The following is a 16,503-nucleotide window of genomic DNA, read 5'->3' on the forward strand; positions in this document are numbered from 1 at the left end:
ATATAATGGTATGGAATTGAAGGAATATATGTATTTTTTTGGAGAATTTGAGGAGTTTGTTAAGGTGTATGATGTTGTTAGTACAGTAATACTAATATCAGAAGAGCTGCTGATCAAGAAAAGCAAAATGAAGTTTTGCCAGTGATGAAAGTAAAAGTTAAAATGTGTGGTACCAACAAATGCACACATTTGTTGGTACCACTTGAAAAGTTTTGTTTCAAGCTTCTCGTGTTTTGCACCACGAATTCGTTTCCTGTTTTTCATCGCTGCTCCAGTGTCACGCACTTCTTCAAGTCTTTTTCGTATTGTAGATAAAGTAGGTAAAGGGACGTTGTTTTCCTTTGCAATGTCCGTTTTGCTTCTTTCCATCCTATCAGCCTCTTGTAAAATTTTTAGTTTAATTTCCAAGCTTAATTCCATTCGTTTACATTTTGTTGGCATAACGCTGCTAGATAAGATTTAATATAAACAAATTTTAAATTAATTTAAAGACATAAGTTCCAAAAAAGACATCAGCTCAGATAAAATGGACAAAAATAGGTTAGCATTAGTAGAGGCATTTGATGCAAGAAAGCAAGCTTATGCAACATCAGCCAAAAAAAAATAATAATAAATAAATAAATAAAATAAAATAAATAAATAAATAAAAAAATAACCACTTCCACTTCACCCCTCCGTTCGTTCGAAATACCTGTCCAGCTGAGCCTTAAACTTATTTAGGCTATCAACCTCCACTACAAGGGATGGAAGTCTGTTCCACCAACCAACCACCCGCTGGCTAAAGGCAAATTTCCGCACGTCTATCCTACATCTGTCTTTCCTCAATTTGAATTTATGCCCTCTCAGGTGATTATTCTGAGCAAGAGGAAGAATCCCATCAGCATTGAGCATGCTCAAACCATTCAAGGCTTTATACACCTCTATCAGATCACCTCGCTGGTGCCTAGTCCTCAGACACTGTAATTTGCAAAACTTAAGCCTTTCTTCGTAAGAGCACCCCTTTGTTCCATTCATTAATCTTGTTGCCCTTCTCTGTACTCGTTCCAGCATCTCTACATCCTTCTTGAAATGAGGCCTCCAGACCTGTATACAGTACTCTAGGTGTGGCCTGACCATTGCCTTATACAAGGGAATAATCACCTCCTTATCCCTGCTAGAAAAATTCCTATATATCATCGACAATACACCATGAGCTACTCTTGCAGCCCATCTGCACTGCTCAGAAAACTTCATATCTGTCTGCACAACCACCCCCAGGTCCCTTTCATTCTCTACCACTGTCAGTGTAGTACCACAGAGTTGATACGTTGCTCTGGGGTTGCTGTTTCCCATATGTAGTACTTTACATTTGTCAATGTTAAACTTCATTTGTCACCTCTCAGCCCATTTGCTCAACCTTTCCAGATCCTGTTGCAGTAACATAGTGTCAGTAGTGTCCTTGACAACCCTGCCAACCTTCGTATCGTCTGCAAACTTGGACATTAAGCTTGATATACCATCATCAATATCATTTATAAATACAGAAAACAATAATGGACCCAATACTGAACCCTGAGGACTCCACTAATAACCTTAGTCCACGATGAGCAGTGTCCATTGATTACCACTCTCTGTCTTCTCCACCTCAACCACCCCTTTATCCATAGCAGCGATTTGCCTCCAATGCCACACTGCTCCAGTTTGTGCAGCAGTCTTCCATGTGCAACAGTATCAAAAGCCTTTCTAAGATCCAAGTATATAATATCAAAGTTATTCCCTGCATCCAGTTCTCTTGTGACTGCATCATAGTATCCAATCAAATTGGTCAGGCAACACTTCCCCTTAACAAAACCATGCTGTGTCTGAGCTATAACTGAAGTCTTGTGTAGATGATCCTGCAGTGCTTCTTTAACCAGTGCCTCCATTAATTTTCCAGGAACAGGAGTTAATCTAACAGGTCTATAATTACTTTTGTCGCCCTTTGATCCTCCTTTGTGAATTGGGGTCACATTTGCACATCTCCAGTCCATGGGTACTTCCCCTGAGTCCAAGGAAGCTCTCATAATTATGGCTAAGGGTTTGCTTACTTCCTTTGCTGCCTCCTTTAATATAACTGGATAGATCCCATCCACCCCAGGTGCCTTTCTTGTATTTATCTTCAACAATTTCTCCTCCACTTTACTCTCAGTGATTACAAGATTCTCTAGCTTACTGCCAGAGTTGAATACACCTCTGGCATTCCCCTCGCTGATTAACTCCTCATGTGTGAATGTCGATGCAAAATATTCATTCAGTTTGTTAGCTACCTGAGCAGGATCATCAACAGTTGACCCATCGATATGGGTCAACTATAGATTGCTGTATACGGTAGCAAAAGACTCTTTGAACTGGGGTAACAATTGCAACTGACCTTATTTCTGTGGAGAGCAATGGAGTGCATGTAAACAACTTAGAAAAACTTTTTATCCTTTTGTTAATTTAAGAACTCATCCTCCAGAAAGATGTTTTTCAGAGTGCACTTTAAACTGCTTTTGTTTACACAAAACTAATTTCTAACAAGTCAGTTCCATCCTTCGGGAAGTGGGGAGCCGGGTGGCCAGAGGCAATAATTGGACAGCTCTGCCAAGATTTGTATTAAACATTCAAAATGACAATATTTATTTCTCGCGAACTGAAAAAGAACTTTGTAATACATATTAACTGAATTTTGTAATAAAAGAATATATTACATAGAAAAGCCTATCCTTTCGCAGGGGAATGGTATGTGCTTCATATAAACGAGATTGTATTAACGAGATTTTACTGTATAAAGGATTTGCATGGCCTCCCATATCACTTGATTTAAACCCATATGATTTTTATCTCTGGGGTTATTTCAAAGACTGTTTCAGAAGAACCATTACTGTGGTGAAGAAAGCGATTGAAGGTGAAATATTAGCTCTATCAGGGAAAACATTTGTTTTTTGTAACTTCACATTTGGCTGCAATACATTATTGATAAACCTGAAAGACACATTGAACATGTTGTGGCACAAATTCTCAATGCTACTAAATATAATTCAAGTGTTAATTTCTGTTTCCAAATAATAATTAATGTTTTTCATATGAATAAAAAAATCACTGTAGTTGATTATAACAGTTCCCCCACCCCCACTCCAGAATTGTACAATTAGATATTTGAGTAGTTTTGAAACTCTCTGAACAACTGTTTGGTAGTTGTCCATTACTTTCCAATGGTACCATGACTTTACAGTTTCTGCTCTTAGAGTCATAGAAGTTAAAAATATCTCTAGCAGGCCTATACTTCACCTTCTATTTAAAATTACTGTATGTCTGAATGGGACAGAAGTTGTGTGAAAGTTCAGTGAGGATTTTGAGAGAGGGCCCAGTACCAGAATGAGAGTTCAGCAGATAAGATACATTCCCCTTGTACAGATGGGATACGTTCCCTAGAGAGTAAGCAACAAAGCTCTGTTTAGAAGTCTGTCATTGCCAACACCAAAAAAAAAATAAAATAAAATAAAAAAGCAAAAGGTATGGCTTCTGCAGGAAAAGTTATGGTCATCTCTTTTTTTGACATTCAAGGAATGGTTTACCAGCATGTGCCATGTCATATGATGGGACCTTACTATAGAACTGCACCGCACACTTTGTAGGATGACATTCGTCACAAATAACCACAACAACTACACATAGGTGAGTGGATGCTGCATCGCAACAGTGCAAGGCCTCACATACTGTCATCAAGCATGTGAGGTGTTCATACTGTCATTGAGTACTTAGCCAACATTAATGTCAAATATATTCCTCATTTGCCCTACAGCCCTGACCTTGCATCTTTGGATTTATTTATTTTTTTATTTCCAAAGTTAAAAAGGAGCTGCGAGGAAAGCCTTTTCTTTCGTCAGAAGAAGTAAAGACATTGGAGGCAATTCTCAAATGCACGTCAAAAAATGGCTTCCGCCATGTTTTTGAAGAATGGCAGAAATGTTTGCATATAACGTGTATTTGTGCACCCTGGGTTCCAAGACTACTCACACCTTGGCAAAAAATATTTTACATCTTTTCAATATATAAAAAAAATGGATTTTTCACATTTGTATTCATATAATAGATTAAAAGTAAAAGAGGCATCAAAAAGTGAATAAATTTTGAATTATTTCTTGCTGATTTTTAAGGTTATTTTTTTTCTGAATGCACATGTGATCCTCAGAAAACATTGATGTGTGTGATGGGTCAAAACTTTTTTCGCAGCTAATATATTAGTGCCACAATTAAAAAAAAATAGTAATGCATTTTTTTGTTGAAGAATATAGACTTGATCCTATGGCATGCACTTTAGTAGTCATATATCGCAAAAGTTCCTATTACTGTTATAATGGCTCCGCCCATCTTTAGCCTAATGTAAAGTGATCGTGTAAAAGACCATACTGAGCAAATTATTTTCTCTATGCTTTGAGGTTTTAGTATTGGTGTCTCCATATATTCTGTGATTTGTGCCCTTGAAATTTCTAAAATATTAAGCTAATTCTTCTAATCATTTGGTTAGAAATGTTGGAAATACTGGAAATGTTTTCCTTGCTGCTCCTTTAAGTGAGTGCATTTCATAAAATGGGGACTACTCTGAAAAGGACCGTCAAAATATGGATGTTTAATAGTCATGTTGTCAGAGAAAAAAAAATTGATTGATTTTTATTGAACAGCCTCATATATCAAAAAATTATGTATATTTATATTTACTCATTTTGTATATCAAAAAAATTACATTATTCTAACTGAAACTAAGTAACAAATTCTAACCAACAAATACTTAAATATGTTTATTTTGTGGTTTTTAATGGAATGCATTTTTTATTTTATTTCCAGATCAGGAAGGCCTTCATATACTAGTGGAGAAGATGAGGATTCAGATGATTCAATGACCCAGCCAGCAAAAATTATTAATAGAGGTCGTTGGCAAAAGGAAGAGGTAATATGAAACCACAGTTTTGTATACTGTATATTATTCGTGCTTATCAATATTTTGGAAATTGTATCCTTTAACATCCTTATGAACTGCAGTGCAGCCTTGATAAAACATGGGTGTCAGGTGACGACTTTAATAACTGCATTATAAGAGAAGTGCCAAAAAATTTTGCAATTTTTTTCCCAGTTTTTTAACGTAAATACACTTTATTAGTAAATAAATATTTTATTTGCTAATGTTTTATGAATATACAGACAAAGTATTTAAGGTTATATCATTCCCTTTACATTCTACTAATACATAATGCTGTTATGGACTTATAATTTATGTATCTGTTCTGAAATAGTCATGTAATTTAGTTTGCCAGAACTGATGACAGCATTTTTTTCCCCAGTACATAATTCTTAATAATGCTCAGATACAATAAATAAAGATGTTCACTATCACTCTGATGTTCTAACCATGCCATCACCTCAGTAATGTTTTCAAGCACTTTGTTAATTTCTGGTGCTTTTTCCTTAACACGAGTCATCCACATTATCTTTTGAGTCACTCCCTATGTCACTGTTCACAGAGGCTGCAATTTCTTCCTTGCTCAGTTAGTGTACAACTGGAGCTTCAGTATCCAGCCCAATCCAAGCAGCCAGGTCATTTGTTCCAAGACTGTCATTGAGTACATTGCAAGCAGCTTTTGCTTCTTGTTCTGAAAATGCTGCTAATTCAAGGTTATTATTAGTGATCTCATCTTTTCCAATACTTTTTTTCCAGGTGTTTTCGGGCGCCTCCGTAGCCAGGTGGGAAGGAGCAGCAGTGCATAGCACACGCTTCTTGATTAGACCGGGGTTCGAGCCTGTCACCACCAAATACGGAGGACGCGGAAAGGTCAGGGAATGACCACCGCATATTCCCGGAGCAATATGGCCTTAGTTGCTAATGCTCCTAAAAACCAAATAACAAACAAACAAACAGGAGTTTTCGGTTGCTGTTGAGCTTACTTTCTTCCATGCTAATCCAATATTGTATTCAGTATCTTTCAGTGTTAATGTTTTCAGAAATTCTAGAACTTGTATTTCTGAGTTCACAACACCAGCAAGTAATTTACCACAATAATAAGCTCTGAAGGCTCAGATAATGCCCTGATCCATGGACTAAAATAGTGCAGTGGTGTTCCTTGGCAAAATTGTAACTCTGATCTTGCCATCTTTCAGTTTCAGGTCATCAGCCGAAGAATGAGTTGGGCAGTGATCCAATAGTAACAGAGCATTTTATTCAAGTTTTTTGGAAGGCAAGTGGTTTGCTTGGGTTTTATTGGCGCATTAGAGACTAAGGCAGGAAGTCAAGTGGAGTGTCACCAGTGGTACAGCTCACTTTCAAACCAGGAAGCAAAAATATCACTCGTCATCCAAGCATTGGACGTGTTTTTATAAATCACAGGTAGAGATTCCACGTTGACATTCTTAAAATACCAGGGACTTTGACTTTTGCTGATGCACAATGGCTTTAGTTTGTGATATTCAGCCTTGTTTGCACATGGTTACACAATAGTTCTCTCTTTGTTAGTTTTCTTGCCCACTTTGTTGGATGCTTTTTTAATATCCAGTGACTTGCCGGGAAGAAGTTTATAGTACAGCTCTGTTTTGTCACAGTTGTACAACTGTTTATCATGAATGTCATCATGAATCATGTTATGCAGAAATTTGGGAAATGCTTCTATTGCTGTAATGTCACCAAATGCATATTTGCCTACAAGACTAATCTGGGATATCCCATGATGAGCCTTCCATTTCCAAAGCCACCTTTCAGAAGCTTTAAATGTGCCATTGTCTTCACCAAGTAGCTAATGAAATTTAATTTCCTGTGCTTTCAAAATTATCCCATATATTGGTGCTCCTTCACTACGCTTTTGTAGAAACCACTTATATAAGCATTGGTTCACATTACTGTTTTCACAGAGTGTAGTTTTCTTTCTCTGGAGGCCTACTTCATCTTCTATAGAGTCTATGAATGAATGCCATTTTTCTTCCTCTTTCATATATACACTACAGATCATTCCTTCTGGAGCTGCACATTCATGAAATAGACTGCATTTTGTTTTGCCACTCAGCTCTCTCAATAATCTTTAACTTTTCTTTAGCTGCATAATTTTTTTTTTTTTTTTTTTTTTTTGGTATCTGCTACTTGAGTCCTACTGATTTACTAATTTTTCCATTTACAGAATTTACTGTTTTGAGAAAACTAAATCAAAACTGCCCTGCCTATCATAGTGCTGAGGCGAAGTCACATGATTTCTCCATAAATCACTTGTCAGTTCATGTATATTTTTGCCTAGTTTAGCCCTTAGCTTTTGCTATCCTAAGTATAACTTCTAGCTGAAGAAAGTATATCATGTGCTGTTGTTTAGAAAAATTTACTTTGTAACTAATGTAACTAATATAACTCACTTGATGAACGGTAGCTGTGTTCCCTTACAGAGGTTGCTGTTTGTAATTAGCGTTCCACTGATATACTGTTTTATTGCATCTCTAGCTGAGGAGAGAAACTGGATGTTTACAGTAATTAATCTCTGATGAGTCCTTTGTTTTCAAAAATCACTCCTACTGAATATATGAAAGCAAATAAACAGCCAATTTTTTGCTAATTTCCCCTCTTGGGAATACGGTAGTAGGATGTGCAGTAGTATTCACTTTTTCCAATTTCCAATACGAAATTGCTAGTTCTTAGAACACTACTTTTTTTATAACTTGTTTTAGGGGACATGATTATGCCAGTGGTATATTCGAAACCACGGTATGAGGAAGCGTTTTATATTGAGGTTGCACTGTATTTATTTTCTTATGGATTCTAGTGAAATTTATGAATACAAACCTGAAGAATGTGGTAAAAGTTAATTTTTATACTCACTATATTTCTTGAAGTGGACACAGGACTTTACATCTTTATCTGGATGCATCCATGTGCAGGGTCTCGAAGATCCTGCACAATTTTAATGATCATGTGCTTTTATTCTTGGTTTACACAGCTGAAATTTCCAGTACCTTTATAATCAAAGAGAACACTTCACAAAAGTGTTTTCTTTGATTACTCAATTAAAAATTCTAGAAATCTCTAGAATGTTAAATGGAGATGGGAAAATGCCTGTTCATGTTAAGCCTATTCTTGATAACTATATGTACATTTTTTGTTTATTTCCATTTATTCCTACACATAATTATTGCATATATATATAATACTTACAAGAAGATATATATACAATTTTATATACATTAACATTCTCGTTTATATAGGATACTATATTATATTTGACCTCCTGGTGCACTGCGTACTTATATCCCAGAATCAAGGGTGGCTCCTAGGCAAAAGCCCATCTCCACCTAGTTCATCTGTTTTGGCGTAGAACCTCTACAAAGCTAGCCTAAAAACATGTATGAGGTATTGTACCACCGCCAATACAAGGCAGTTGCTGCTTGGTGCCCTTCTCTAGGCCCGGGTTTACGTTATCTGTTTATGCCAAATCACAAGTCCCACGCCAACCAGATGTAGTGCAATACCAGTGGGTGCCGACAAGTGAATTACTAGTGGAGAACTTCCACAAATTATCCTGACTACCACCAAGAAATAGTAATTATTATATTAAACAGATATATACAACACTTGTTTTAAATATGCTCAGAGTCTCTGAATTCCTGAGAACCATGAAAACAATATATAATTAAATTACATACAATGGACAATTAACAACACTGTTCTAGTCCTCTAGAACTTTCAAACCTGCCGACAAGCACAATGACATAGCTACTAAATGTTTCTCATAAACCTTGTGTTTCACAGAAACCAATCTTTACAATAACAATTAACATAAATCACCACAGCATTAATTAACATAAATCAATGCAACATTAATTAACATAAATCAATGCAACATTAATTAACATAAATCAATGCAACATTAATTAACATAACTCAACACAATAACAATTCACATAAATCTTCTGTTTACACATAAACCTTTTGTCTTTTACCCAGGAGAAGCTGAAGTTCTTAGCTGAGTCCCCAATATGAAAACTGTTCTTGAGAAGGTTTGCAGAGCAGTAAAGTTATTATGGTCTTCAACTAAGATATTTACATTGTTCTCCAATAAGTTTGGAACTGCAGGCATTAAATCCGCTCTAGGTTGAGAGTACAGTGGACAGTTTAGAAGTACACGAATCCACGTTTCATATTCCCCACATGTGCAGTGCAGATCAGGCCCCAGACCACGCTCAAATAACTTAGCCTGGAGGGACCTATGCCCTGTTAGCAGATAAGAAGTTGTCATAGAAGGCCTAAACCATGAAATAACTCCAGGAGTTGTTGAGAATTCCACTTGCACAATAATTTGTTGTTACAAGCCCAAATTCACTCTCATCCCATATTTTTTGCCGGACAACAGTAAATTCCTTCCAAAAGCCTTTTCTTCTCAATTTTACGTTATCGTGACACTGGCTGGGTCAGTGTAATTCCAAGCAATCTCTTAGACTGTCCTTTTTTTTTAGATAGTAAATCAAACCCCAGAAAGCAATATATAAATCTACAGGAATCATACTGCCAAGTATTTGGAGTGTGTTGTTTGAAACAGTCCTTGGAATTAGGGCTTGCAAACCGGTTAAATCCGGTTTTCATATTAAGTTGTTAAAACCGAAACCGAGCTTCTAAAACCGGATTTGAATATTTTTTTAGTTAGCCGTCAAATATAGTTTTTTGTTACGAACGTTTTCTTTTGTTTGTTCGTTTGTCTGGATCGTTCAACTGCTTTGCGTTTTAAACATGTTTTTTAATTTTATTTTAAGGTACGAATCTCATGGGCAAGTGGCCCAAATCTAGGAGGGGTACCTTTTATCTCCCCACCTGTATCATGGCACGATGCAAGTGTACTCATTTACAACTGAGTGAGTCAGAGCGATAGTGTAAAAGAAAATGCTCAACATTTCTCCATTCCATCTATCTTGTTCGCCAGGCAAGTTATGGAACGCGCCTTATTGATGGTTACCCACTAGAAACAGATTCGCTGAATATTGCATCAAATTTCAATCGTAGAAAGTTTTTTGCTTCTTTATTCCTATTAAATTTGCGATCAAATGTTCTCCAAAAAGCAGCTTTACCAAATTTAGCTTTTATGTAATTTTGAAAATACAATAGATTTAATTGGGGGAAAAAAAATTGCGAGTAAATAAATAAAAAATTTCGTGAAAATTTTGAAACTTGCCTTGTTTAGACTCTTCATTCAGTGCTTGCGGGAGTGACGCATAGTATTGTGCCTTTGTTATCTTCAATATTTTTATTTAAAATTGTCGGTGATATAAATTCCTACTAATTAATATTTATTACTCTTAATATGTCTAAGATGAAATCAAATGTATGGAATTATTTTGCTCGAAAAAGCAAAGATGAGCACAATGTTCGAAATTTCAGAAGATAATGAAGTCGTCTGGAGGATCTACATCATCTTTCATGTTGCATTTAAAGAAAATGCTTCAGATTGGCATTAAACAGATAACAGTGAACCTTATGTAAAAATGGTAAGAACATTAGAAAACTTTATCCTTAAAAAATCTATGGAAGAAGAGATTTCAAAATTAGCTGCTTAAGATGGATTTTCTTTTAATTCAATTGCCAAGAGTGAGTTTATACAATCAAGCCTTCACCTTCAGAGAAATAAATACGATAAATCACCATCAGCCTCAGTTAGTGGAATTAAAAATATGGTTCTGAATTATCATAAAACTAAGAAAGAAGAACTCATTCAGCATTTCAAAAATGCATTGGTTTTGGGTGCACGGTATTCATTGACTCCATACGAATATACGTCTACACAAAATAAAAGGCATATGAATATAAATATGCATTCAAAAGACAATCATTGGTCGTTAGATCTTATTGAGATTAATGGTTCACTTGATAGTAGAAGAACTGAGCAAATTGTGAATGGACACTTGAAGGAATTTGGTTTGAACTTGGATGAGGATATTGTTGCCTGCACCACCGATGGAGCAGCAATGATGATTAAGTTTGGCAAGCAAATTACGCCTGATCATCAACAATGTATAACCCATTGTATACATCTGTCAGTTATAGATGTACTTTATGAAAAAGCAATCAATTATGGTGCCATAGTCTCTGAGTCTCCCAAAGACAATGAAGAAATTAGTGATGATGAAGAATTTAAAGAAAGACAGCAAGGCATGCTTTATCAAACCGACTTTACCAATGAGCTCATTTATTTCTTCAATCCAATGGCCAATATTGCACAAACTATTAACAGAGTCAGAAAAATTTGCAAGCCTTTTCGAAAATCGCCTACCAAAAATGACATATTACAAAATTTTGTTAAAGCAAAATTTAATGGGAAAGAATATAAACTTACATTAGATTGCAAGACTAGATGGGATGGCACATTCTATATGATTGAGAGATTTTTGAAATTGAAAAATTGCATTCCAAATGCTCTATGTGCAGTACTGTCAACTGAAGCTGTGTCTGACGATGACTGGAAAACACTTGAATTGTTATGTGAAACTTTGCGAACAGTTGAAATGATTCTGAAGGCTATAACCTCAGAAGATACAGACTTACTTAAAGCAGAGTATTCAATAGAATTTATGCTTGCTAAGCTTGATACAGCAGAAACCCCATTTGCTTTAAAGTTTCACCAAAGCCTTTTGTAGCGTTACAATGCAAGACGAAATTGCCAAACTGTGGCTTTGCTGAGCTATCTACACAACCACAAATAGTTTAGGAAAGAAGATTCAGGTTCAAGAACTTTTGATTTTCCAAGTAAGCAAGTTTTGAAAAAGCATGCTGAAGAGATTTGTCAGACATTATTTGGAAAATATTCTGAAGGAGTCTTAGCGTTGAATGAAGAAACTGAAAATAAACGAACCGTTCTTTTAGAAGAAAACAAAGACTCGTCTAGTTCCGATGTTGGGGATACACTCATGCGAGAGTATGATAGTGTAATAAAGAGATTAACTGAAGAGACTTCAAAATATCCCAGTGAATTGGAAATCAGCAAAGAATTTAAAATTTTGGAGGCAACTAGCAGTAGAAGTGAAAAGCTGGAGAAAGTTTATAGAGCACTGCTGACCATTAAACCAACAAGTGTCCAATCTGAGACAGTGTTTTCAATTACTAGTCTCTTTAACACAAAAATAAGGTCAATCTATCAGGAAAAATGCTTAATATACTGTGTTTTTTAAAGGGTCATTTTCAGAAAAAAGCTGAGCAATAAATAGTAAAATACTTTCCCCAAGCTCTTTTTTTTCACATTATTTTTATTTATTTATTATTATTATTATAGGGCTTATTATTTTTTTGTTTACTATACGAGAAGATAGTTTTTATTCAAAGGATTTGAATACAATTTGTAATTTTCTATAATCTCAAGCTGGTTACTTTTTCGGAGCATTTTAATTTTTTTAATTTTTTTACTATAAGAGGTGATAGATTTTCTTTAAAAGATTTGATTACGATTTGTACAATCTACCCAAGATAAAATAAATACCTGTGTTATAAGCTTTTAATTATTTTCCCTAAGTCTGAGAAAATCGGTTTTAAAACCGGTTTTAAAAGTAAACTTCGGTTAAACTCGGTTTTGAAATTTCTCGGTTTTATGCAAGCCCTACTTGGAATATTATTGATCGTCAGAAGAACTAACTGATCTTTGTGTGGAAATAAGTTTCTGTTTCACTTTTACTTTTGATACTTTTTGGTACCAAACACTTGCTGTGTATGATATAATAGGCAAAAATATGGCTTTATAGTAAAGGTTTAAAGTTTTCTATGATAATCCTCACTCTTTCCTGGAGACTCTGATAACTGAGGCTGTGAAAAAACGGATTTTGTCCTTGAGTTTTAACATGAGGGAGAAACTGAGTTTATCATATAAGGTGATACCCAAATACTTAGTTTGGGATACATAGGGAATTTAGGTATTATTTAGTTTGATTCTGGGTGGTCATTGTGGCGAAAATGGTTCTTAAAAGTCATAAAACTGGTTTTACTGTGGGATATTTTCAGTTTGTTGACTGTAGCCCATACCATCAAATCATCCAAGATAGGCTGTATTTTCTCTTCAGTTATTCTCTTTGTGCTTCCATCAGCAACGATCACCAAGTCATCCACATAGGCTATCTTACTGATATCATTGTGTTCCCTTGTTAACCACTGATTCAACACAACGTTCCAGAGGAGAGGTCCCAACACTGATCCTTGGGGGCATCCTCTTGAAAGCTGAGCCCAGTACGTAAGATGTTTTGCCACCATCTTAATATGTCTGTCGCTAAAGTACGATCACATAACACTATAGATGTACGCATCACACTTTGCAGATCTCAAACTCCTGAGGGCACTTTCCCACCATAAAGTGTCAAACGCACCCCGAAAGTCCACAAACACAGCGAGTACATATTTAGCAGGTGTGTTTACTTCAGTCGACTATCCTTTCTTGAAGCCATATTGTACTTCTGAACATAACTGATGATCTTCTAGCATTTTTTGGATTCTTCGGGCTAACATTCGCTCAAACAATTTCTCCAGGTTGACTGAAAGCAAAATAGGTCTGTAGGCTCATGGATCTGATATTAATTTCTCAGGCTTGTGCAGTATCTTTAGTAGAGCTATTTTCCATTGACGAGGAAATATTCCTTCTAGTAAACACTCATTCCTTAAATTTAAAAGAATGTGTGGAAAAATTTCAAAAAATTTAACTATGACTGTATTCTTAATCAGGTCAATACCTGGGCATTTCTTACCATTGAGCTTTGCCATGGCAGAGCCCAAATCCAGGAGTGTAAAGGGTTCAGTGTCCGATGGTCCTTCATACTTTTCGTTATCATGACGTATTTGCATTTTTTCAGGTGAATCTAGATCCGATATATCTTTGGAGAATAGGTTGTTAATTATGGAATCCACCGTAGACATCCAGTCTTGAGTCTCTTGACCATCTACTTTAACTATGTTATAAACATCTCCACAAGCCATTTTGTTCCTTGATATCCAGTAAACCAAGCCCCATGGTTCTTTATTTCCGATATCCGTTACAAAAAATTTTGTAACGGATATCAAAATCTTTTGAGTTGGCAATTACCTTTTGATAGGTTTTCATTAGGGTACTGTAAGCTTCCCCATGGGTCCAAACATCCTTGGCAGAAAGGTGCCTCTGTCACTGGAATTCTTTTCTAGCCTGATGAACTTGCTTTCGCAGGTTACTTAAATCTGAAGACCATCAAGTAAAAAGAAGTTCTTCTGGTCTGCTTTCTTTTGGCTGAGTACTCCATTGCCAAATACAGGTGGTCTGGACGAAATTTGTAAATTCCATTGCCGTCATAACGTTTAAACTGTCTACAACATCTGCAGAGAAAATGGTGAGAAGATAATCTTTGAATTTGTTCCATTTAATGGTATTCATTGAGAAATGTCTAAGATCTTGTGGCTGTGAATCATTATATTGCTGTTGAGGCTTCAAACCAAATACAATAGCATGGTGGTCGCTATTCACAAGGCTTGGAATAACATCTCAGTCAGTTAGAATTTCATCTATTTTAACCGTGGTAACAGTGACATCTATGTTTGATTTGCCATTCACAATAGAGAATGTGAACGGCTTGTCAGGCAAGTTTTGCACACTTAAGTTGTAGGATAAAATTAAATCTTCGACAGCTAATCCCCTAGGGTCGGTAAAACTGTTGTGCCAGAAGTTGGCATTTAGATCGACTGTTATTATAAGATTTTTAGAAGCGAAATTAGTACACGTATTGTCCAAGCGATGGAGAGTCAATTGTATGTCATCAGTTGGTTGGACAGTAAACAGATGCAATGTAAAAACTTATGAAAGGTGTAGAAATCATTAAACAGGTCACAGTGTCCATGCAGAGACCTGTAATGTTGGTAACAACCAGATCATTATTTAAAACAACTATGGCACTTTTTGGAGTCAGGCAAATGAATAATTCTTGCCGAGGTGGGAAAACCCATAACTTTGTGGGCCCCACCCACTACCTGAAAAGAATGAAAGGGTTCCTGTATGCAAATAATATCAAATTATTTTCAAATGCTGTTATTCTAATTTCATCCATTGCCACTCTGCAGCACTGACCGTTTTATCTGAAGAACTTTTATCCTCTCATATATAATATTACCTAAAATTGGATTCTTATCAGCCAAGTCTGTTGCTGAATTTGAACCATTATCACTCATGTTTGGTTCTGCTGTCCGTAAGTTGTACCGCTTTTAAGTATTCTGGACACTTGGCATCCCTTACAGATTGATTGTAATCTCTACCACGTCTCTTGCAGTTGATACAGTTTGGAGAGTTCTTTATGGGGACAATCTCCGTAGAGAAGACTACCCTCTGCATATTGTCCACAAGAAACTGCCTTATGTGAACAAAATTGTGCCAAGTGGTCATACCCCAAACAATGGAAACACTTGCTTACAATCATAAACCTACAGAACCTGTGTAATGTAAATCTTAGATAGTCTATCATTATCCAAAATATACATCATCATACGAGGACTAAATCCGACCACCCAATTAACTACCTTTGCACCTGATCCAGAACTAAATCTGAAAGTCACCTCATCTTTAACTTCATCCTGCGAGAAACTATAGTCTAAGTTTTTAACGAAGAGATCATCAAGTATTTCCTCCTTAGCATATTCATGATGGACACCATATATTAACACTGTTGGATCAGATAACCGAGGTTTCTCCATTGTAAGACTATCTCTTTCAAAGCAGAAGCAGAATAGATCCTATTAGCATCTGCCGAATCTGGCAATCTAACATTTTTTTTTTTTTTTTTATCTGAGAAGCACTCTTCTCCAGATCCCTGGCTTGTACCTCAAGGCACTAATTTTCCACAACCAAAGCTGTGGTCACCACCTCCACGTCAGCCCAGAGACCACAAATTCTATTAGATGCTGGTTTTATTATTTTACTTGACTCTTTAGACATTATTTCTCCTAAAGCCCTTCTTATCTTAGTCAATGTCACATACACCTCCAAGGCATGTAATGATCCTCCAAGGTTCAAACCATCTATAAAAGAAACCCCTTGGTCCTCCCTACTACAAACATTAACTACTTTATCCCCTATACCACTTGGGGAATCAAGAACTCCATACCTCTCACCTTTCTCGGCTGTGCTAACTTGAACTTCTTTAAAGAGAAACTGGCGGTTCTTATCTTCTTCATCATTGAAAGGCTTATTTTTATCCAATTTTGTTTTATCAAGTTTAGTTTTGTCTTTTTCCCCTTTTGTAACAATTTTAGGGATCTTTGATTTCCTTTTACCTTTATGCCTTACTGGTGTCTGAAAAGATTCTTTGTTAGGAGACACCTGTTTTGTTGCAAAATCAACAGAAGAATATGCTTCAGATTCCTGAGACCAAGTAATATCTCGGTCTTCTTCTGACATTATGTTAATTAGACAAGTAATTTAGACAACAACAACCAATTAATTTCAACAGTTTTACAATATATTTCTATATAGGCACTTTATCCCACAGGGGATGAAATCTGCA

General features: G+C 36.0%; 1 protein-coding gene across 1 annotated transcript in view; it reads left to right on the plus strand.

Moving 5' to 3' along the window:
* LOC150087240 (myb-related protein B-like) overlaps window positions 1-16,503 on the plus strand; it is a 279,695-nt gene that overhangs the window by 77,554 nt on the left and 185,638 nt on the right. Inside the window, exon 2 of the mRNA XM_090371905.1 lies at window positions 4,846-4,948. Within this exon, the coding sequence (XP_090228031.1) occupies window positions 4,846-4,948 (103 nt within the window). The remainder of the gene's footprint in view (window positions 1-4,845; window positions 4,949-16,503) is intronic.

Source organism: Mastigoproctus giganteus, chromosome 4, assembly GCF_048544385.1.
Source record: "Mastigoproctus giganteus isolate SK-2022 chromosome 4, ASM4854438v1, whole genome shotgun sequence".
Taxonomy (NCBI): Eukaryota; Metazoa; Arthropoda; class Arachnida; order Uropygi; family Thelyphonidae; genus Mastigoproctus; species Mastigoproctus giganteus.